Genomic DNA, 24,488 nt, shown 5'->3' with positions numbered 1-24,488 from the left:
AAGAAGGAGAACCAAATGGCCCCAGATCAGTTATCCCTGGCTTGCACCAGGAGCAAGTGTAAATCCTATCTGGAGGACAGCATCTCCAATTTAGACCCTTAGGGTTCCCACAGAGCTTGCCGAAAGATGAAATCACAATAAAAAAATGGCCAGACACACAGGGAAATAACTCACTATAAGTGAGAGTCAGTAGAAACTATAAAAGACAGATTTAGATCCTCCAAGGACTTCAGACACAGGAAATACAGATACAAAATGAAGCATAACTGTAGATAAAATGGTTAAAATCTGGAATAAAAAATTAGCAAGAAACAAAATTTCTTTGAAAAAGAACCAACCAGAACTTTCTGAAACGAAAAAGTATAATAAAGATTAAAAGTCAATACCAAACAGGCCAATCAGAAATGTTTGTAATCTGCAAAGCATTTTCATTGGAATATCTCGTTTGTATTACCCCTGTGAAGGAGGCAGGCCAGTTATATTGTTCCCATTCCGCAGATGAGAAAACTAAGGTTCAAGAAAGCAAAGGAGCTCACTCAAGACCACAGAGATAGTGAGTTTGCTACTGAGACTCTAACCCAGGATTTTTGACCTCAAAGTTGTGCTCCTTCCACACGCCGAGATCTTTCACTCATCCACAGGGTCACCATTTTCCCCCTGCTGGGCAATCACAAGAATGCAGAGGGATCTGCTGACTCCTGTAATGTTCTACTGTCCACCTAGCTTGGGAGTGACTTTATTTTTCCAAGGGCAAGTCAAGAGAGTAAAGAGGACAGCTTAATCCCTCATCCCACTAATACTGCTGTGTGAGTCCTACCCAGAGTGAACAGCTGGGAAAGGAAGGGTTGGTCGAACAGACTCCCCACAGCATGCAGAACAGCCTCAAATCCAGGAGTGGCGAGCCAGCCCTTTGCTCACCTGGGCTCATGACAAAGGAAAGAGCTGGAAAATCCTCTCCCCTCATCTAGGGACAGCACATCAATTATGGATTATTAGATAAGATCTTCATTTTAATATCTCCACCATGTATTATCACCTCTTCCTCTCACTGGAATTCTGTCTTGGGAGTTATTTAACTGATGTGCAGAAATCTAAATTTAATTTATTATGATCTAACTCACTTTAGAAGCCAAATTGCTCTGCACTGGAGAAGGATCAAGTCAATATCCCACTTGGCTTTCTATTTATCTTCCGTAGGGTTTTGTCTCCTTCTCTTTAGTATTCATTTTATCTCGGGTGCTGGTAATAAATTTAAATTTTCCTCAGAATTAGGCAATTGCTCCTTCAATGTTGTAGTTTAATGGTTAGTATTAATTATATGAAAGTCACTCCTTGAAGAGTCTGATAGATGGAATGAACATATAATTGAGGGGAAAGGGCTATTTCTCAGACCAAATGAGGCAGCACATAATTCAGCAGGGATGTTTATTCTTCTATTGTATCTCCTTCTGTCTCTCTTCTCCACTATCCTTCTCACCCAAGAGCCACGTGCCTAGAAAATGGGTCTTCTGGGAGCTCTCACTGTGGCTTCTCTGAGCTGCTAGAGGGTCTGACAGCCTGGACCTCACGCCCAGATGCCTCTCTATTGCTGGCTCCTTTCTCCATCTGGTTTCAGTCCCACTTAGTCTTTGACAACAAGAGCTACCACCCCCTAGCCCTCTCCTTCAACATACACATTCACTACCTATATCCCACTTGTACACCACACACGAATACAGCTTTGGGGGGGTGCTTCAAGCTTTCTGGAAGAAGTTTTGATAATCATTATAATTGCCTGAAAGCTCCAACTGTGAAATATAATGTGATTAACAGAATGGACAGAAGCCCAACTTTTGTTTCTGGAATAGAAAAAAAGAAACTCACATAATTTGGATCCTATATGGAGATTAATTTGCTCACTAATTAGCATGAGAGGGAGGTGCCAGGAAAATAGAAGTCAGCGTGACTGGGGAAGGCGGCCTGGCTCCCCTGCACGTGCCAGGGTGCGTGAGCTCTAATGCTGATGTGTCTGCTCCCTTCCCATCCAAAGTCCTATGAATTCCACCACCAAAGCCTAAACCCAGAGCTGCTTTATGGAGAGAGCCATCTCAAATTGCTTGCTGCTTGCAAGAACAAGAACACCTCCCAACTGCTGGTGGGCATGAGGACTGAGAGAAAGCTGGCCCCACCCACACCATTTATTTCTGCATCCTCTTCTTTGTGTTCAAAGACTGGAGCAGTAAGCAGATAATTGGAACCTGAGAAGCCTCTGTCCTTTCCAAATCTGAAACCCAGAGAGCAATATCTCAAGCAAGGAGGGAGTCGGGTACCCACACAAGGCTCAGGAGAAAGAGTATTTCGTGGACTGGATGGTGCAACAGGAGGGTGGATTTGTTAACCAGGAGCCCAATGCTGGAGGAAAGCATGCCCAGTGCCCAGGAGAGACCCAGGAGAGATTTAGAAAGAACTAGAAGTGGCCTCAGGAAGACAGGCCTCTAGCTGGACAGAGCTAGACATTGAAACGCATTGTCTCCAGTGTGGACAGTTGAGCTGTCTTGGGCGCAGTGTCCCCTCGTCAGACTGAGGGCAGGTCCGCAAAGGTGAGGCTACAGCCTCTCCCAGGGCAGGGCATGAGAGAAGGGGAGGCCAATTCCTCTGGGGTGCCCCAACAATGTAGCCAGAGTGGCCTCCAGCAGGATAGAGATGGGACCTCGTGGTCAGAGGCTCACCCAACTGGAAGCCACTTCTAGAAGGGAAAAAAAAAACCCCACTAAAAACAAGATTTGGATTTCTCAGTGACTGAAGAGGTCTCCCTCCAAAAGTCAGACTCCTCTCCCCTCCTTCGCCTGCACAGGGCCAGGAAATCATTTAAGGCATCATCAGAAAGCTCTTTAGCCTCCAGGAATAGCTATGGAGGCCGGCAATTTTCAAGGGACCCTAGGGAATGAAGGTACCTCGTGGGGGTCACAAAAGAACATGTCTTCAGGGTCAGTGAGAACAGAAATACGAGTGAATATCTTGTAGGTACCACACAATACCTGGTAGTTACATGGCTTAAACCTCCCTTTGGGTAAAACAAAATATGCCCATGGGCTGAATGAGGCCTGCAGGCCACCAAATTGTGGTCCCTGGGACAGTAATGGAATAAAAGGAAAAGGGTAAAGAAAGATAAAGGAAGGAAGAAGGAAACAAAGGGAATGGTGCTCACACTATGTGTCAGGCTTTTGTGGCTTTTTTTCTCCTTCAAGAGGCCCTTGGTACATTTCCACACAATTTCACCTAGAAGAAATGCAGCTGCAAGAGTGTTTGTGTGCAGGAAGGTGGAGATGGGCAGAGAAGGGGAAACACAGCAGCAGGGATGATCCTGTAATTCTTCTCCACAGTCCCCTCGATGCCATGAGACAACGTGAGTCAGGAAAGCCAGTCTTGAGCCTGGCTCTGCTCTGCACGTCCTTTCAACTACTTGTGGTCAGTTTCTTCCTCCCTCCCAAGGGCAACACTAATCTTTACCCCACATGTTTTTACAGAATTAGATCTCAGAAATGAGATAAGAAATGAAAAATTGCTTGGCAAAACATAATGCATATGTAACATATTATTATCGTCAACATTGCTGCGGTCACTATTATTTGTTTTGTGGACTGAATGGTAATGGAGAGAAAATGCAATTTACAGTCATCCAATTTATGTTTAGCTTCTTCCTTCCCCGGGGCAGAAACAGGGTCTTTGACAGTATCCACAGGCGACTGGATGCATCACCTTACTGTCTGGCTGTGGTGAAAGCAATAGGTTATTATCAACACTGATAGTTCCTGGGACTCAGCAGGCCTTTTCTACTCAAAATCACCTTCTCAAACATGGGTTTGAGCACAGTGCTATGCAAATGATAAGATGAGAAAACTACTTTAAGAAGCAAAGTACGTAAGGTTATCACCAGCTTAGAAGGCTAGAAATTGAGCTTTATGTGGCCTCTGTGCTAGCTCCCTTTTTATGCATGTGGGGAGGGGGCCTGAGGCCAGCACAGAAGCTGTGCTGGGAGATTACAGAAGAGACCTGGGGATCTCAGAGGCAGGGTCAGAAGCCTGAACCTGCTTGAGACCCCAAGTATCCCATTAGGCCAAGGAGTCTGGATGTCAGGGCTCCCTGCTCAACTTCTGGCCCCTCTCCTCCATGGACTCATCAGCCCTGGAGGGTCTTCTCCACACCTCCTGAGACCTGGCTTCCAAGGGCTGGAACGGCCAGTCCTACAGTGACACTCACAAGGAATGTGTTTAGCAAGGTTTGCAGGCAAAGATGGCCTTGGAGAAATCAAGATGGAGACAGCTGTGGGAAGCCAGGGAAAAGGGCCAACTTGAAAAAGTGATCACTTCTCACTCTGGGCACCATCACTCAGAACAATAACCACAATGAATAGTTTTGTAGTGTTTACTCTCTGCCAGGCTGTGTCCTAAAAATGTCACTCACTGAATACTCAGAACAAACCTGAAGCAGGTGCCGTTAGGAACCCTAGTTTACTGAAGGGGATCTAAGGTTTGAGGAGCTGAAGGGACTCAACTAGTAAGTGGACGTGCTGGGATTAAACCCAGGTAGCGGGGCTCCACCATGTCCTTAACCGGGACCTGCAATGGCAGAGGGTCATGGGTGAAACGAGGCTTCCAAACCCTGCACCTGCCTACAGAGGAGGAAGGAAGGAGGTGGGAGGGGGCACCAGCTAGAAGCTTAGCTGTACACTTTCTGCCAAGGTTAGCCTGGAAACATCCTCCCTAATCCACATGCCAAAAGGTGCTAAACTGGAATCTGGCTAGAAAGAGAGTTTCAGAGTCAACTGTCCCTAGGCCCTGTCATTCATTCCCCAAAGGAGACATTAGCAAGAAGCCTCAGCTCTTGGCTGCGGAGAATTTGTTCCTTCTCTTCTACGCCTTGGAGGTGCAGGCCAGATCTCCCCAGATACCACGTGCAGCGCGGCCTGGAGCTTAGCGCATTTTCTATCCGCTCTGTAAATAAGGTGACATCCAGATACCCTCTAGCTCCCTCAAAACTAGGTCAGCTGCTGAATATGTAGGTGTGGGGTTGGAGGGAATGACTTTGAAACGATGTTATCTCACAGGACTCCATGGGGACTGCTGGCTGGCTTTTAATGAAAGGGGCTCCTTTTATGTCAAAAGCAGACCCAGAGTACCAGATGTCACGCCTGCTGAATCTGGGTGGGGGTGGGATGCCCAACTCAGCCAAGGGCAAATTTAGTGCTGCAGGCGACATGGCAAGTGATAATGGCAGTGAGCCGAAAAAGTGGGAGAAATTCTTATAAGCCTGTCCTAAATACTGACCATCTTTACAACACAGCAGGAGTCTCCTCTATGGCATCTTGCATGAATGATAAACAAGGGATTTATAATGTTCTTGCTTATGTAAATAAACCCACAGCGGCATTTCCCTCGCCTTAGGAAGCACCGATAATTGCTCCCCAAATGACATGCTAGTCACCAACCATTCTTGTCCATTCATTACAGCACCTGTGGCAGGATCCCTTCGGCAGGTTAATCCTGAACTGTGATAGGGATGTGAAGTGCCTGAGTGATATTTAAAACATCTACACTCTAATTCAAATTTTTTCTTTTTAAAGAGTAGCACCTGGGCAAACATCTGTTGCCAATCTTCTTTCTTTTTTTGTTTCCTCTTATCCCCAAAGCCCCCCAGTACATAGTTGTATATTTTTAGTTGTGGGTCCTTCTAGTTGTGGCATGTGGAATGCTGCCTCAGCATGGCCTGATGAGTGGTGTCATGTCCGCTCCCAGGATCCGAACTCGTGAAACCCTGGGCTGCAGAAGTGGAGCGCATGAACTTAACCACTAGGCTACGGGGCCGGCCCCTAATTCAACTTCTCTTAATGCACTGTGGCTTTCTCTTTGCTTCTTCAGAATTAGGTGTCCTCTGACTTTAATCACATCCGGGACTATATGGGAATCCAGATTTGCAGTTCAGATACCTTGGGAAGAGATTAATCACTTCTCTAGAGCTGTTTTGGTTTATGTTTTACTTCATTAAGAGCAGTCACTACAAGATTCCTTAAGTAATCCATTTCTTTAGTGCATTAAAATTAGGTTCTGGTGATAAAGGACATTCAGTATCTGAACTTTTCCAGAGCACTCTTCTGGGAAATGAGGTTCAAACTATCAAAGGCCCTATTGCCCGGAGCCTTTCCGCCCACCTACCTTCACCCTCTACTTGCAGCAGCCAGCATCCAAAGCTCTCCGGCCCCCAGCCCCTGGGCAGGGCACTTCCCTCCTGCACTGTGTTATGCTGTGAGAGTGACCACTTTGTCTCAGGTTCCAGCTCTTCTTTCCAAGAGGACAGAGTCAAAGCCAACGGCATGAATCTGCCCCTCAGATTTTCCAACACCATCCTCTTTCTTCAGTTTCCCAAGGACCAGATTCTCTCCGAGGGCCCTCCCATCATCAGGACCCTCTGCCTGGGGGTGGTATCCTCTTGTCTCATTCACTAAGTGACTCAGCGCTGGGTTCCCACAGGCCTGGCCATCTTTGGCCCCAGCAAAGAGCCTTTCCCAGCACAGTAAACATTAAGGCTTTCCAGGCAGCCAAGACGACTGTACCTTCTGGTCTGCCTCTGAAAGCAAGGCTGGGCAAAGAGGCAGTCAAGTTGGGGGTGGCTGGAGGGTGCAGTGTGTACAGAAAGTAGGTCATTAGTGGTAAAGACTACAATTTTCAAGAAGTTGTTAATGCTTTGTTTATTTGGATTTCTCCAAATGTGACATTTTAATGGCATCATAATTGTGTGATTACAGTACAGTCAACACCGCTCAGGAAGAAAAGGCAACAGGGACTCAGGCAACCTGCTGAGAGAGGCAGCTCCCTGCATGCGCAGCCAAGGGGACTGTCTCAGTCCTGCTCAGGCCAGAATGCCTGACAAGCATGAGCAGTGGCTCCCCAGAGGATCTGCCGCTAGACAGGGACCATGGGTTTCCAGGAAACTTGCACCCAGCCTAGCCCTGGGACAGAATCAATGCCCAAGGCAACAGGAGGGGAGATGAGGGCAATTACCCCTCATCCTGGAGGCCACCGATAACAGCACCACTTGTCATTCACTTCTTCATTCACTTTATGCATGTGTGAATTCATTCATTTATTCATTATTTCTTGAGTTCTTACTGTAATCTGAGGAAAAAGGTCAATGGATATTCAGAAATGAAAGAACAAATTAAGTAAGAAGGAGAGAGTGGTAAGGTAAAGGATCCCACATTGATGGGCACCTATCAATCAATATCTCTTGGCTTCCAGGAGCCCTCTCTTTTGGGCTTTCCCTCAAACTTTGGCCTCTCCTCCATCTCCCTTGCTGGCTTCTCCTCCTCCCTGCTTTCTAAATGTTGGCATTGCACATGGATTTAATCCTGGTCCCTCCTCTCTTCTCATTACATGCTCACTACAGGTGACTTCTTCCATTCCTGTGTCTTCAAAACCTTCTAAAGATGCATAATTCCCGATATGTCTTTCCAGCCCAGATCTCTTTTCTGAGCTCCACATCTATATTAAACAAATGCCTACTTGACAGGCCCGCTTGGATGTCTCACAAGCAGCTCACCCTAAGTAGGTTCCAAATGGAACTCTTGATCTTCCCATCACAACTGGGGCCTCCAGCAGTCCTTCACATGTGGGGAAATGGCACCACCATCCATGCAGTCACTCAACCAGGAATGTGAGAGTCATCCTTGACACTTCACTTGAATCCCGACACACATATCTAACCCATCACCACATCCTGTTGATTCTACCTCGAAAATTTGTCTGCATCCATCCACCCACCCTCCCCTATCTGTACACCCATGCCCAACCACCACTGACTCCTTCCTGGAAAACTAATAGCAATAGGCCCCAACTCCATACTTCTACTCTTGGCCCCAATAATCCATTTTCCAGAGTCACCTCCTTAAAAATGACACCTGCTCCCGTTCTAGCTCAAAACCCCTCCCATGACTCCACTGCACTCAGAATACTGTCCTCTCTCCACCATGGCCCTCCGGGCCCTGCTCCATCTGGCCCTACAAATTATCCAGCCTCATCCAAGTCTCTCTCCCTCCTTGTTCATTATGCTCTGGCCATACTGGCCTCTCTTCAGCTTGTAAAACAAGATAAGCTCTTTCCCATCTGTTATGAGCTGAATTGTGTGCCTCCAAGATTCATCTGTTGAAGTCTCCGGTACCTTTGAATATGCCCCACATATGGAGACAGGGCCTTTAAGGAAGTAACTATGGTTAAATGAGGTCATATGTGTGGGCTCTAATCCATGTGATGGTATTTGCAAATAGGAACTTTAAAGAGGTGATTAAGTAAAAATGAAGCCATCAGAGTAGAACCCTAATTCCATATGACTGGTGTCCTTATAGAAAGAGGTAGAGACACCTTGGATGCCCCTGCACAGAGAATAGCCCATGTGAGGACATAGCGACAAGGCAGCCATCCACAAGTCAAGGAAAGAGGCTTCAGGAGAAACCAACACTGCCGACCCTTTGATCTTGGTCTTCAGGACTCCATAACTTCGAGAAAATAAATTCCTGCTGTTTAAGCCACCCAGTCTGTGGTACTTTATTATGGCAGCCTGAGCAAACTAATTCACTATCTCCGGCCTCCATGCCTGTTGTGCTGTCTTCCTGGAATATTCTTCATCTGATTAACTACTCAGCCCTCAGCTCTCACACGAACTGTTACATCTTTAAGGAGGCCTTTCATGAATCTCTAGGCTGCCTCAAGTCCCTCCTTATACTCTCCTAGAACCTTGTATATCTCCTTCACAGAAACTGGAAGTCCCAGCCTATACCAGAGAACTTCGTCAAATTACATACTTCATGTCTGCCTCTCTGACTAGTCCAGAACCTTCTCAAGAGCAGGACCGATGTCTGTTTCACTCACCACAGGTCTCACTGGAACAGTTCCTGGCACATGGTAGATTCTCAAATATCTGTTGAATAAATGACTCAACTGATGTTAATTATCTCACTTAATCCTCTTAAAAGCCCCAGGATTTGGATGTCACTATCCCCATGTCATTTACAAGCAGAGGCTAGGGGAGGAGAAATAAATAAGCCCAAGGAAGTAGCAGGCCTGGGAGTCAAACCAGAACCATCAGCCTACAAAGAACCAGTAATGGCCCCATCAACCCAGAGAAGGGAAGACCAGCAAGGACTGGGCCATCAGAGAACACTGCAGGGAGGAGGCACGTCTTGGCCTGGGCCTGTAGGGATGGACCAGACTGAAGCAGGAATCCAAAGTGGAGGGAGGCAGGGGCAGAGTGGATGCCCAAAAGAGCTGAGTTTGCCCTCTCTCTCCTTCAGTTCCTCTCTCTGTGACCTCGGGCAAGTGATTAACCTCTCCCTCTCACTGAGAGCACCACAGCTGCCTATTCTGTAAAGTCATCACACTGCTTTATGAACTAATGGACTAATACAAGTAAAGCATTGAGCAGTCAATAAATTGTAGCTACAACTTTATTTGTTAGTAAAGTGAAGACAATTGTGTATGTCTACAGGACAGGAAGTGATCTCACCAGTAAGGCAGCGAGGAGACATGGATAGAGCCAGGAGACCTGGCTTTTACATCTGCCTCTGTCACTACCTTGTATCCTGGGGTAAATCACTTCTGCTTGCTGGGTCTCTGGTTAGTTTCCCCACCTACCAAATGTAGGGGTAACATAGAGCAGGCATTCTTAACCATTTTGAGGAGATGTGATGGAAGCCATGGCCCTTCTCCCCAGAGAAATGTTCTTGTAGACCCAGATGCGAATTTCTGCTTTCAGTATCAAGGACCTAGGGCCACCATGGAACCCCAGGAGGCACATGGCTGTAAGAGAAGTGGGTGCCTCCCTGAAAAGATGGGCTCACAATGGCAGACCTGCCTGGCAGGGAAGAAATCAATGATGTCCTCCTTCTGACCCTCCCAGCTGCCCTTTAGGGGGCTGATAGCTGGTTCTCCAACTCTGCCAGCCTCTGCCCATCCCATGGTAAGCACAGTAGTGAGGCCTGCTATGCAGAGGGATCCCATAATTGGTCCCTGTTCTGTGCTGTGCTGGAAAAAGACAACAGCCTTGATATATGTTATCCAGATGTGCAGGCCCCACCTGGCTGCCATCTAGGCAGCCCTAGAAAACATCTCCAGAGGTCCATGAGGGAGCACTGGGAGGAAAAGCAGGGTGTTCTTAAGCTGCTTCCCAGAAGCTGAGGGTGTTTGAAATGGGGCAGGGATAAAGAAGGGTTGGGGGTGTCAGCCCATTTCAGGAACCTTGCTACTCCTTGGTGCCCAGCTCTGAGTACAAAAGATATTTCCTTGGCCTCTTTGCAGAGCTGACCAACAGACATGCTCTCGGGATTTAAGTCTTTAGAGCTGTATTTATTTTTCACATTGCTGCTGTAATGACTTTTCTGAAATACAGTTGGATCCCATTGACAGAATAAAGGCCAAGTTCCTTACCATGGCTTCGAAGTCCTTCGCTGGACTTCGGCCTCATCTGGCTTACTCTCGCTCCCCACACACTGGCATCCTTACATTAAACTGCCACCACCAGCGCTGGAAGTAAGTTGAGAAAATCTGGTCCCTGCAACCTAAAAGTGTCCCCTCCTCTTAGGTCATGGCATTTACTATAATTACCTGTCTTTTGGGCCTTCCTCCCTGAAACTGCATATGCCTTAGAGGTGGGAGCGTGGGTTTTCTCTCTGAATCCCCGAATCTGTACAGAGGCTGGGTGTCCTGATGAAGACCGCTCACAGCCTCAGGCCAGCTCTCCCTCTCCACCCTCACCCTGGCCGAGGCTCTCAGGCTGCAGAAAAGCAGACGGAACGCAGAACTCACACTCTGCCTTGTGGAGGAAATGAACAGGCTCAGACACGCCGCGAAAGGGTCAAGAACTGACTTGCCTTAAATCAGGGTCGGTAGGTGAGGCAGGATGAATACAAACCTTACGGCAATGAATGCAAACATGTCACTAGGGAAAAAAACAAAACAAAAACAAAGAAATAGAGCACCGTGTGAAAAAAATTAAAAATAGCACCATACATACACATAAAACAAAAACCTCTGTCTAAAAGAAAACCTAACCTAAGGAACATGCTTTGTATTACACAACAACTCAAGAACATGAATTTAATAAAACAAGAGCTAAAAGATTAGATGATAAAACAAAGAAATGAAATGAAGAGTCATAAAGTTGAGAACCACAAAACACTTTTGCAGAACCAGTAAATAAAGGAAGAAATTCCAAGAAGCAGAGCAGACACAGCAGAAAATCTAATTACTGACACCAACCAAGGGTTCCAGTCCTGGTCCGCCACCCACCGGCAGTGGGCCCTTAGGTGAGTCACTGTGGCTGCAGAGGAGAAAGGCTTCCATTACTAAAGCAATCAGGCGAGAGAAGAAACATGGAGAAACAACAAAGGGGACCCAGCACCCGAAAACTGGTGAACCTGAAGCAGAGACACAGGTGGAACACACAGAAAAGTATTTATCTTCTTTTCAAAAAGAGCTCCTGAAACGAATAAAGAATGAAATCTGCACATCACAAGAGCTTGCCATATTCCGTGAAAAATTGACAGAACAATTGATATGAAGACATTTCCTAGTTTAGGTATTGAACTTGGAAAATTGAGACAGAAATCATCAAGCGTCCAGGCAGAACTAACAAGTCACCTGCCAAAGGGAAAACATTTGCTGACTTCAAACCTCCCCATGGCCGCCCTCATTGTCAGAAGACAACGAGGAAATACCCACAGAGGCTAACTCCAAGCATTACCCAGAGCATCCTAACCTGCTGGAGTGTTGTTCAAGTGTGAAAGGCGGGAGACCAACATTCTCACCATCAGAGAACTCAGGGCTTACAGCACCTCTGAGCCCATTTTGAAGAATCTACTAGACAACAACACCCAGCCAATGAAGAGATGGTTCGGGATGAAAAGCCCCAGAGTGGAGTATAGGACCCAGTAGAGCACTGAACTTTTACTTAATTATGAAATTAAAACTAAACAGCTATGGGAATGGTCATAAAACTTACTACTTATGTGATTTGGAGTAAGCTACTTAACCTATTCAAGCCTCAGTTCCCTAACCTGTAAAATGGAGAGAATCATGCCTATCTTACAAGGTGTAAATATTAAAAGAGGGGCTGGCCCCGTGGCCAAGTGTTAAGTTCACACACTCTGCTTCTGCGGCCCAGGATTTTGCTGGTTTGAATCCTGGGCTTGGACATGGCAGCGCTCATCAGGCCATGCTGAGGTGACGTCCCACATAGGACAACCAGAGGCACTTACAACCAGAATATACAACTATGTACTGGGGAGGTTTGGGGGAGAAGAAGAAAAAAAGATTAAATGAACATATCATATGTAAAAAGCAGTGACTTGCACATACTAACTGTTCACTAAGAGGTGAAGGTGATGAAAGATGAGGATGAAAATGAGAATGAAAGTCACCATTCCAACTCTTCCCACCAGAAAAAAAAGACAAGAGGAGGAACCATTGCTCTGGGTCTGGACAGCTCCCAGTGGAGACTGTGGGCCTTCGCAAAGGTCCCTGTCCCAGTGCTCCACATCAGAGGAGGGAGAAGCCTGCCCCGCAGAAAGGCATGGGCCCACAGTTTCCAACCAGGCAGAGAGCAGCCCCCTTTCCTCAGGACAGAGGTAGGGAAGTTGAAGACCGAATGGGAAGCAAGATTTCACCTCCTGTGAGGCACAGGGTACAAGGTGGAGTGGCTCTGGCTTACTTGCCAGCGGGCACCTCCTCCTGATGGCCTGGAGGGGATCTCTCTAGGACCAGCCGTGAGGAATGCAGCATCACAGGGAACACCTCACACATAGGTCAGGAAGCCAAGGTCCAGACTCGGCACTAGCATCCACTTATTCCTCTTAACCTCTCTGCATCTATTTCCTCATCTGTGAGATAAGAGGGTGGCAGTCATGATCTCTGAAGTCCTCTGGGTCTACCATAGGTGTGGAGTACAGAGTTCTGAGCGGGCTGCATCCCTAACATGAAGTCGTTGTGGCCACAATTAATTCAACAAGCAAACTAAAGGAAAGAGGGGGAAAGGCAAAGGGAACATGAGATTGAAGTGTAAATTAGCAGGTGAGGGGATGAGGAAAGGAAGCAGGCAAGGAGGAGAGCTCTGCAGCCTATGATAGAACCCATGATGTTCAAGTGCCCCTGCTGGCTCCCTGCCAGTGAGAGCTGAGCACTGCCCTCAACCTGCGTGTAGCACCCCAAATTCCACTCCTGGCAAGAGGACTGCAGAAAGACGTTAACTCCGCCTTATAGAAAGGGTCCACAAAATGGCATAAAAACTGCATCCATCTACCCAAAAATCAGTAGGCTAAAGTTTGAGAAGAAACAGGATATTTGCATAGTCTCAAAGGATATCCCTCCAAGATTTTTATTAACTACAAAGGGGAGAAATGGTAATTTTACAATGGAGAAACCTGGCAGGCACCACCTTAGCCAAGTGATCAAGTTTAACCCACAGTAATGACATATAGATATCACGTGTCCCCTGAAATGACACACAGAAAAGGCTCAACATCACTTCTGGAGAATTCTTGCCAAAAGCACATAACCTCACTCTAATCGGGAGAAAACATCAGACAGACCCAACTGAGAGAGATTCTACAAAATAACTGACTCGTATACTTCAAAGTGTCAAGGTCACTAAAGACAAGGAAAGACAGAGAAACTGTCACAAATTGGAAGAGACTAGGGAAACCTAATAATTAAAGCCAACGTGGGATCCAGAATTGGATCCCAGGAGAGACAAAGGATGTTAGTGGAAAAACTGGCAAGGTTTTAAACCGTAGTTTAGTAAATAGTATTGTACCAGTGTTAATTTCCTGGTTTTGATCAATATACTATCGTTATATAAAATGTTAATATTAGGAAAAGCTGGGTGAAGGGTATATGAGGATTCTCTGTATTGTCTTTGCAACTTTTCTATAAATCTAAAATCATTTCAAAATAAAAGTTCTTTAAAAAAAAAAAAAAACAACAAAACATGTATCTTTCCAAATCCATAGACTACTGAGCTCCCTAAAACTAACTGTCCTCAATGAAGCATAACCATGATGCACACGGGTCCTGAAGTCAGATGTCATGGGTTCAAAGCCCAACTCAGATACTTACTTGCTATGTGACCCTTGAAAAATTACTTAAACTCTTTGTGCCTCAGTTTCCTTATTGGTAAAATGAGATCAGAACAACAGGTCCACGGAGAGGCTATAAGGTGCATTGGATGCTGCTAGTGTCTCACCTTGATCCTCTTCATAGGCTCAGTGCATTTATCCCCCAGCTGACTCTTGGCTGCTAATGACCTAGTAACTCAAAGCTGTCTCCTTCTCCAGATAATTCACTCCATTGAGTAGGAGCCTGGTAAGGACCCCTCCTGGGAGTAACCAAAGGTCAATAACCAACTGACACCGGGCACAAAAGGCCAGCCCTCTTGCCTCAAAGTGGGACCAACTCTGTAACAATTCATAATCCAGGGCTCCCTGTGGCACCAGGCCAAAGCTAGTCTCCAGTTGACACTACATCCTTGCTAGCTTTTAAGCCCTGCCCCATCCTGCTTCCCTCACACCCCTTCTTCCGGAAGCACTCCCCAAGTAAACAACTTTCTCAAGAATCCATATCTCAGACTCTCCTTCCAAGATCAGACTGTAAGAAGGTGGATGACTTGCTGGCCAGATGGCCATAAGGACCTCAACACTGGTGGCTGGTGGAATAAGCTGTGGCAGCGCTATTTTCAACACACCTGTGGTGAACTGGATAGATACAGACAAAAGGACAGGCCCTGGCTTGTGCAATGCCATTAGTGTTTGAGAAGTTCGATGGAAATAGTACCTACAAAAACTACGGAATTAGGTAGTTGCTGCTAAGTGGCACTGGAGAGAAAAGCCAGTCCTTTTTCAAAAAGGTAACCATAGCCAGGTCTTTTGAGGGCTATTGATTACAGGGTCTAATTTGTTATTGACACCTTGAAACTCAACGTGCCATCACAGTTCCCTGCTGGATTAGAGGCAAAGAGGGGTCAGCTAATAAATGGAGTCCTGGCCCAGATTAGTCTCACAGTGGGCTGACTGGACCCACAGACCCACGTCGTGGTCATTTCCCTAGTTCTTGAATGTGAAACTGCAAGGGCATACTTAGCAGAAGTACCACAGTGGTTCTTTGACCTGTGGTATAAGAGCTATTGTGGTAGGTAAGGACAAGTGGAAGACCCTGAAATCTCATTCCCCGGGGGAATTAGTGCCACCCATAAAACTTTAAAAAATGCCAAGATAGTGATGCCTATCATAAGCTCATTTAAATCACCATTCTGGCCCATGCAACACTGGACGGAGTATGGCAGATGATAATGGGCTACCACAAAACTAAGCAGGTAGTAGGCACAATCGAAGCTGCTGTGCCAGATGTGGTATCTTTGCTAGAGCAGACTGACACAGCCTTGGATTAGTGATCTGCAGCTACTGACCTGGTGAATGCCTTTTTTTCAATACCCCTCAAGAAGGAGGATCAGAAGTTCACTTCCACATGGGATGGACAACAATATACATTCACAAGTTTGTGCCAAGGCTGTGTTAACTCTCCTCTTCTCTGTTAACAATATCATCTAAAAGAACCTGGACTATCTGGACATACCTCAGAACACTGAACTAGTCCACTATATTGGTGCCATCATGTTAATCAAGCGAGATGAGTAGAATTGGCAAGTATCTTGGAAACCTTGGTAAGATACACGTGCTCCCAAAGGTGGGAGATATGCCCTGTAATGATCAACGATTCAAGGGCTTGACCTTGGGCTGAAGTTTTAGGGGCCCAGTGACCTGGGGAATGTTGGGGCATTTCCTCCAAAGTAAAAGATGTTATTGCACCTGCACCTTCTCCACTATAAAAGACACATAGCTCTTGGTAGGCGTCCTAGGTTTTGGAATCAGCATGTTCTATTCTTGGGAATACTGTTCCTACCCATTTCAGGAAGCATCAAATACTGCTACTTTTAAAAGAGATCCAGAGCAGAAAAGGGATCTGCAGTAAGTCTAGGCTGAAGGACAAGGAGCCCTGACATTTAGGGCACACAACTTGGCAGATCCCATAGTACTAGAGGTGTCTGCAGTGGAGAAAAATGCCATACTGTAGCTTCTGGAAAGGCCCAATAGGGGAGCTGCAACATAGAACTCTAGAGGTATGTAGCAAGGTTACATACGCTGTTTGAGGCAGAGAACTATACACCAGGACACGCTACTGGGTCCTGGTAGAAACAGAACTTTAAAACATACACCCCTTAGGCTTGGGATGTCAAGTAAAAAGGGACATGGAAAAAAATCTAACTATGGGATATTAAACACTGATGTACTTAGAACAATTAAAAATAAACTAGATAGTGTCATACCTACCAAGTCATAAGCTTGAGTAGGCCTGGGAGCAAGCCATTATTAAGTGGAACTGGAACATCCAGAATTAGGCTTGAGCATGTCCAGAGAACACAAGAAAGCTGCACAAACAGGTGTCCCAGACAACCCCTCCTCGTCACTTACAGCTATTGCACTAATATCTCTTACTCAGCTCACAACTATGGCCTCAGCGGGAAGGGCTCTGGGTTCCCTATGACAGAGTAGGAAAATGTCTGAGCTTTGCTCACAGGTTAGTTGTGCAAACCACAAATGGACTGTTATTGCACTACAGCCACGCTCAGATGTGACTGAGTAGAATGGTGCTAAGGGAAAATCCTCCCAGGGTAGAGTTTCAGACAGTGCACCTAGTCATCCACCTTGTGTGGACAGAGAAGTGGCCCAAGGTAAGGATATACATGAACTAACAAGCAGTGGTAAATGGCTGAGCTGGTTGCTCAAGGGCCTGGAAGGAGCAAGATAAAAAGACTGGAGAGAAGGAGGTCTGGGGTAGAAGCATGTGAGGGCTTTATGGAAGCTGGCACAACACGTGAGGATCTCTGTATAACAAGTTAATGCCCACCAAAGAACATCCATGGCAGAACAGGCAGTGGCCAGGATGGCTCCTCAGAAGTCAGCCAGCCTCTGTCCTCAGCCACCCTAGTGCTTTCACAATTGGCTCATCAATGAAGTAGTCATGGAGGCAGAGATAGAGGCTATGCATGGGCATAGCAGCTTGGGCTCCCTCTCACCAAGTCTGACCCAGCCACTGCGACAGCCACATGTCCAACTTCCCAACAACAGAGGCCAATGCTGAGCCCAATACAGCACCACCCACTGAGGAGACCAACCAGCCATTGTGTGCAAGTGGCTTACACTGGATCCTTCCATAATGGCAAAAGCAGCGATTCATCCTTCCTAGATTAACACATATTCCAGGTATGTGTTCGCATTTCTTGACAGTAGAGCCTCAGCTAGTACCACTGTTTGAGGGCTCCCAGAAAGTCTGACCTATCAGCAGGGGATTCCCTATAACGTTGTCTTGTACCAAGGGGCTCAGTTTATGTCACAGGGGCTAAAGAAGTGGGTACAAGACTACAGATCCACTGGTCCCAAAACATACCATGCCGTCCTAAAGCTGCCAGCTTACTAGAGTGTTGCTGAGGCACCAGCACAGAGATGATGCTCTGAGAGGACAGGACACCATCCCTCAGGGAGCTGCCATACACCAAGGGCCAGTGTGTGGTGCTTTACATTCAACAGGTGGAATTCAAGGGGCTGGGTTCCCATCCATCACTCCCACACTTAGGGAATTTATGGTTTTCTCCACAATTGAGGCTTTTTGAGTCTAGAGCCCCTGGGACCCACAGAGGGGACACTTCAACCTCTCAGTCCCACCTAAGGGGACAGAGTTCTCCTAAACTTAAAGCTATGGCTGCCACCTCTTCAGGTTCGGTTCCTCTTGCCAAGAGGGAGGGTAACTGTGGTGAGATGAGAAGGTGGATCTGCCGCATAATGGGGGTGGGGAATAATATGCTTGGCACTCAGGAGACGCCCTGGAGCATCTCTTGGCACACCCAGACTCAGCCATAACTGTAAATAGGCAGCTACTGCAACGACTGATTGACAGGGGCATAGTAACCAGGGCCTCAAGGATGAAGGTCTGGATCACCCCCCTGGGCAAGCCACCTAGACCAGACCTCGGTGCAGTGGAGGCAGAGAGGCATCTAGAGTGGGTGGTGGAGAAGCAGACAATGAGAATCAGGTACAGCCCTGGAACCACCACAGCAGCAGGAGCACTAGTTTGTTCTACTCGCCCTCTCCATACAAGTTCCCCTAAAAAATTGTGACCAACCAGAATCCAAGAGCTGTACTGGGATGGAACATGGACTGTACTGGATGGAGTGGTGAACTATGGTGGGTGCTGTTGTGGTGCCACCCAGATCCCTTTCTCTGCACCTGTATACTCTCCCCCAGCTCCTGAGAGTGAGGGCTACCAACTTCTCACAGCTGCCCTCTTCTGCAGAGAACTGCCCTCCACTGAGTAGGACCTGCATCCTGGGAGGTTACAGCCCCAAGCCTGGGCAGTGGCAATCTTTGCTCCAGGGCTCCCCGTGGGACCAGGCCAAAGCTAGTCTCCAAGACCACTGCCTTGCGTGGCATCTTCCTCTGCCCTGCCCTGCTTCCCTCACTCTCCTCTCCTGGGAGTACTCTCAGTTACCTCACTTTCACGAGCTCTGACTCTGTGGATTGTGATCTAAGACACAAGGTAACACCTGTAAAGTTTAGAATAGTGCCTGGCATGCAGCAATTTCTCAGCAGGTGTTAGCTGTCATCCTTACAACGTGCCAGGCTCTGTGCTGGGGGCACTCTACTCACTACTCACTGACTCCTCCTAGCAACCCTGCAGTGTGAATAACACGATGACGGTTTCATGGATGAGCAAAGACTCAGAGCTAGCTGTGGCCGACTTCCAACTTGAACCTCAGTCTGTCGGGCCCACGGTCATTCTGTTAATGTCATTTCTGTGTCACATATCAATTCTGTCTCATTTTCATAAAGGTTCCAGAGACTCTAATCTCCTTCTATCCCCATGGCCCTCAGCAGGGATGACCTGACCCCTGGTACCTTGCAAGCCAGAACTTTTCCTCCTGTGCCCCATAGGGCCTGCTAGGAGTGACAGCAGACCCTCAGCATCTACCTCCTACCTTCCTTTCCTCTATCCATCGCAAGCATTTCTGACAGACCCTAGCAATGTGAATTCTCCTAACTCTATTATGACCTTAATGACATCTGAATTTACTGTAAATAATATACACCACACAGTATCCATTTTTATAAATATTTAAATTTCCTGAGGAAACACAAGATTTTTATTTTTATTTCTAGGGGACCTAGGTTCTTGGACAGACTGATGAGGAAAAGGTTTAAAGACTGGAATCTTCTGCCCCAGGTACCGAGTCAGAGGTGAGTGAGAGGGGAGCAAAACGAGTAACACTTTCACAGCACCCAGAGGGCCCACTCTGCAGGGAGAGGATCCTGGGTCTCGCCGTCCATAGAGACCACCTAGGAAAGACCCAGAACGCCCAGTCCCTCTCACCTAGGACTCTGCCAGCGCAGCTGCACTCGGCAATGGAAGGGCTGAGAAAGAGGGCACTTGATGAAATGAAAAGGCAACCAATTTAAAAGAGATTAAGCAGAGAAAAGGCGATTTAATGATCAGCTTTTGCCACCATGAACTAACTGAACCCACTGGCATGGAGACTAATGGTTTAATATGTTGTTAAACAAGGGGGAGACGGCTGTGTGAGTAATAAGGCATCTGGAGTTACAGCGACAAGGGTAAAATTACCCTCCCGCTGGCCCTTGGCCTCGGGGTAGCACTCCACTCATTTCCTGACTGAGGTCAGGGCCACAATCCAGCGGCTTCCCAGTCCCAGGAGACGCAATCTTCCTGAGAAGAAAAGGGGCCTGGAGACGTGTGAAAGGAAGAAAGCCTCGGAGGGCAAGAGGCAAGAGGGTGAGGTGGGCAGCTCATGCATCAGGGCCCACGGTCCCCAGGCCCGCAGAGACCCACCTGTGCCAGTGGAAAGGGGCCATACCAGCTCAGGCACCAGGGAGCAGCAGCAGCTTCCAGGGACTTGGGAGGAATAACTTGCCACATATTGTTCATTCTTGCGAAACCGTGTAGAGGGGTGGGCTCTTTTTTCTATTTTTAAAGGTATTTGAGGTAAATGACATCTGGAACAGTGAGGGCTCCTGGGGACAAATGGACAGAGTGAGTGGTAAGGAGATTTGTGCAGGTTCTTTGGGATGTGAGAGCATGATGCCAGGGATGATGACAATAAAACACACAGTTTGACTCAGCACATAGCCCTCATGACCTCATGGCCTTTCATTGTGATCTCTGTGGTTGTGTGGTGCACCCCTATACCTCACTAGACCCTGCAGCGCAGACAGATTCTCTGCGAGGGGTCATTAAATGAGTGCATGAACGAGTGACCATGGGCCCCTCACAAATGACAATATGACAGGGACTGGAGATGGGCGAGTTAGGTGTCTACAGGTAGTATGCTTAATGCTTTATTGGGCATCATCTCACATAACCCTCAGAACAATGCCATGAGGTAGGAAAGATTAGCTATGTCCCCAAGGCCACATGCTGGTAGAAGGCAGCCAGGCTTAAATGCAGGCGTCCCAAGTCACCACCCCACGTGCTGGGAGGGATTTGAGAATTTCTTGACATCAGAGCTTACTTTGAGTGGGTTTTGCTTTAACTTTCATTTGTAAAACACCCTTCCTTCTGGAACTGCAGAGCCTAGTGTCTGACGCCTCTTGCCATCACACTGTCATTTGGGAGGGGCCCAGAGTCACTCGTTCACTCATTTAAAGACCACTCACTGGGAATCTGTCTTGCCCTGCAGGGCCCGGGCTAGGCAGAGGGCCACAGGGGTAAACTACACAGCCACACAACCTAGTCCTGTATCAGGAGCCCGCAGGCCACAATGGAAGGTCATGAGTGTCATGGCACTGCAGGCCCAGGGGAGACAGGGTTCCTTGCCAGGTTAAGCAGTTGGCCAGCACCCCAGCTCTGGCCTGGAGCCCTGACCCTATTGAGAATGGCAGCTTGGAGGAGAGGAAAGAATACTGGAGTCTAGTTCCATCTCTGCGTGACCCCAAAAGACCAAGCTTGAAGCCTCCATTTGCCCCTCTGTAAAATGGGAATCATGATACCTGAGCTGCCTGCGTCATAGGGTCATTGTGGGAACTAAGTAAAAGGCTGCACGTAAAAGTGCCTGGACACCCTCACAGCTCTCTACAAATATAAGGGATTAGTATGGTGCCAGAATTTAAGTATAGAATTGTGCTGGGGGGGAGGGCGGTGAGAGGCGCTCAGTCTACCCTGTGAACAGCATTGCTGAGTGCTAATTGATCAGGGGTTTGGGGACACACATGTTAGACAGATGTGCTTTGCTGCTATAACACAGCAAAGCAGTGTTGGGTCATTATCCAGGACATGAAAATAGATTCAATCTATAGAACTGTACAGTTTAATTGTGTTCATTAAAAAGGGACTGAACCTAAAGTGAACCTAAAGTGAGAGCTGATTTGTCTATAACTGTTCCATCAAAAACATGGGCTACAGTTTTTAACACCTTCATGTGGGTCAATGACACCCCACAAAACAGAGAGGCTTAGAAAGAAGCAGGAGACCATCAGCAGCCCCTGCCCTCCCCCATCAGAGGCTGTCAGAGCACCCTCTCTGGGCAGCACAAGGCAGAGGGGTGGGCAGTTCCCACGTGTGCCTGGAGTTCAAGGTGGCCTCAGGGATCACTTAAGGATCATCTTATCTACAGGCCTAAGGCAGCTGGCACACTGGGGAAGCTAGTTAATTCTCTACTCCTCAAAAGTCATGCTGGGCCTAAGAATGGCCCTCCCAGACCCACTTCTCCTGCACCCTCGGGAGGTAGGGGGGAATGTATCGCTGGTGGGAACAACCTACCTCTGTCTTGTCCTAATCTGCCTCTGGGCTCCCAAACATCATACAGCTTATAGGGACCATTTGGGACAAGGCAGCCCCACCTGCTGATCCAGAATTCATCTAGCTCATTCCTGCTCTGGGTGAGCCAGCGGGGAGAAACAGGCTTTCCAGCAGCCTGCACATTTCTGAAAAGCCAATTACATGCTTATTACTCCTCTCCAGGAATGAAACCCACGTCCCACGTGGCCAGCCCCCTTCCCCAGCACACACTGGCTTATCTCAGCCATGCGGTCCCTCTGCCAGCCACTGCTGTCAGAAATGTATAGCTGGACTCTTAATCACCTGCCAATGGGCCTGGAGGGAAGGCAGGAGCCTAAATACCCATCCTAGAGCCAAGAGAGATGCACACAAGAGCTGGAAGAGCCAGCAGGCACTGCATGGATGGGCCGGTTTGCAGGTGAGGAAGTGACACTCCAAGGGCCATGTGAAACTGGGGTCACTAAAGGGCACCAAGGGAAGAGGAGGTTTTGGAGGAGGTCTGGGGGCATCTCTCTCACCTCTGTGGGCCAAATCCAGCCTGCCACCTGCTCTGATTAATAAAGTTTCATGGAAACACAGCTACACCCACTGGTTCACACACTGCCTGTGGCTGCCTTCTCATTACAACAGCAGAGCTGAGCCCACGTGGCCCACAAAGCCTAAAATATTTACTATCTGGCCCTTTAGAGAAAGTGTTTGCTGACCCCTGGGGTAGCAGAAAGAGCATGGGAGCTGGAGGCTGGAAGTCAGGAGACGAGATGAAACGTGTACTCTGTCCTGAGCTGGCTATGTGCCTTGGGTAGGTTTCTTCAACCCTCTACAGATAGTTTTTCTCATCTGTAAGATGAGGATATAATATCTACTTTACAGAGCTGTGGTCATAATTAGTAAAAATGAGATAAGCTGTGTGAGCAGTGAAGGCCTCGAAGGCAGATGCATCAAAGAGTAATTAGATAGAAGAGAGATTCTCTCTTCCTCTGTGGTTCTGAAATATATCTATGCATCCTACTCTTCATGGGCTAGAACACTTTTGGAGATCCTGCATGTGTTTTGCAAATATATGTATAGATGGGAAGTGTGGATCAGAAAGGGGAGGAAAGGAAAAAGGGAGAGCTGTTCATTAACATCGACTTGATTTTCTCAGGAGAAATACTGATAAGCAGACAAATCAAAGCCTTTTTTTTTTTTTAATATGGACACAACCATACGCAAAACGTGGCCACGTTACCTGCAGGGGATGGTGGGATGCTGGGCTCCATCATAAAACCTGGCCTCGGGTCAGCCTCCCCTGGATCTTGACTCTGTTCTTGGCCCTATAGTGCTGGAATAAGGCCACTTTTTACCAACATCCTACCTTCCTCAAAGTCAGAATATCATCCCACAGGGGGCCTCCAGTTGCATGTAACACTTCTACAAAACAGTGTCTTCACAGTTAGCACGTGTGTTAGGAACTAAGGAGGTGCTGCTGGGGCCCCAAGACGAGTGGGAAACAATTCCTGCTCAAGGTGCTTACAGCTCCTGCGGGAAGAGGGGGCAAGCAGGGCCAGGTAAGGCCCTTTAGCATCCCTAAGCACAGAGGAAATTATAATCCTAAATAAAAACAAGATGCCACATTAAAGCACAAGACTTTCAGGTATACTGAAATGGACAGAGGTTCTTTGTAGCTTTTCTAATACCAAAATTCCGGGTCAGTTCGCAGGAGCTGAATTCCTGTCTGACTCCCCCACCACAGGTGGCCCTGCTGTGCTGTGGCCCTCAGCGTGCACTCTACCAGCTTCGAGAGGAAGTCCGCACTGACAAGAAGTGCTCTGGAGAGCCTAAGCAAAGGGTAGAGACGGTCAGGAGGGACCACTTCCAGGAGGGGTCTTGTGGGAATGCTACATGTGGGGGCACATTTGAGACAGGCCTTGAAGAACAGGCAAAATTCCAACAGATTGAGACATGGGAGAAAGTTTTCTAAGATATCTAAGGATCTGGCCAAACACACGTATGGGGGTAAAAAAAAACCAAGGCGTATTTAAAGGAATGGTAAAAATTTAAATTTTCCCTGGAGTAAAGGTTCTGGTGGATGAAAAATAATTCAAATAAGGTAGACTGTGGAAGGCCTTAACTACCAAGTGTGTTATTTCTATCTCATCCCCTCTTGCCTCTTCAAGGAATTCCTTCCTGTAATTACCCTCTCCGTCTCGCACCATCACATCTCCTCTCTCTGCTGGATCATTTCCATCAGCACACAAATATTTCCCATCTTTAAAAAACCCTCCCTTGACCCCAGATCCCTCTCCAGCAAACATCCAGGTTCTTGGCTTTCCTTTATAGAAAAAGAATCCTGTCTTCACTGTCTCCTCCCCTTGAGCCCCACACCATCAGGTTTTTACCCCTATGTCTCCAATGAAATGGCCCCTATAGAGGTCATCCATAATTTATGAATGGTCTTTATGAAGGTCATCCACGATCTATGAATGGCCCTTATGGAGGCTATCCATGATCTATGAATGGCTTTATGGAGGTCATCTATGATCTATGAATGGTCCTGATGGAGGTTATCCATGATCTATGAATGGTCCT

The 24,488-nt window shown here is 47.4% G+C and overlaps 1 protein-coding gene across 2 annotated transcripts in view; it reads right to left on the bottom strand.

The window, feature by feature from the left end:
* The window catches only part of GALNT14 (polypeptide N-acetylgalactosaminyltransferase 14), a 206,500-nt gene that overhangs the window by 83,357 nt on the left and 98,655 nt on the right, over nt 1–24,488 (bottom strand). The window contains exon 1 of one of the 2 annotated variants that reach the window (XM_046662680.1): nt 19,977–20,070. The exons of the other annotated variant lie outside the window; for it this stretch is intronic. Coding sequence (XP_046518636.1) covers nt 19,977–20,063 — 87 coding nt within the window. The 5' untranslated portion in view covers nt 20,064–20,070. Of the gene's footprint in view, nt 1–19,976; nt 20,071–24,488 lie in introns of those variants that run through there. 2 annotated transcript variants of the gene reach the window in all.

This window comes from Equus quagga, chromosome 5 (genome assembly GCF_021613505.1).
Source record: "Equus quagga isolate Etosha38 chromosome 5, UCLA_HA_Equagga_1.0, whole genome shotgun sequence".
Taxonomy (NCBI): Eukaryota; Metazoa; Chordata; class Mammalia; order Perissodactyla; family Equidae; genus Equus; species Equus quagga.
Note: the sequence above shows the minus strand (reverse complement) of the source record. Positions and strands in the feature narration are given on the sequence as shown.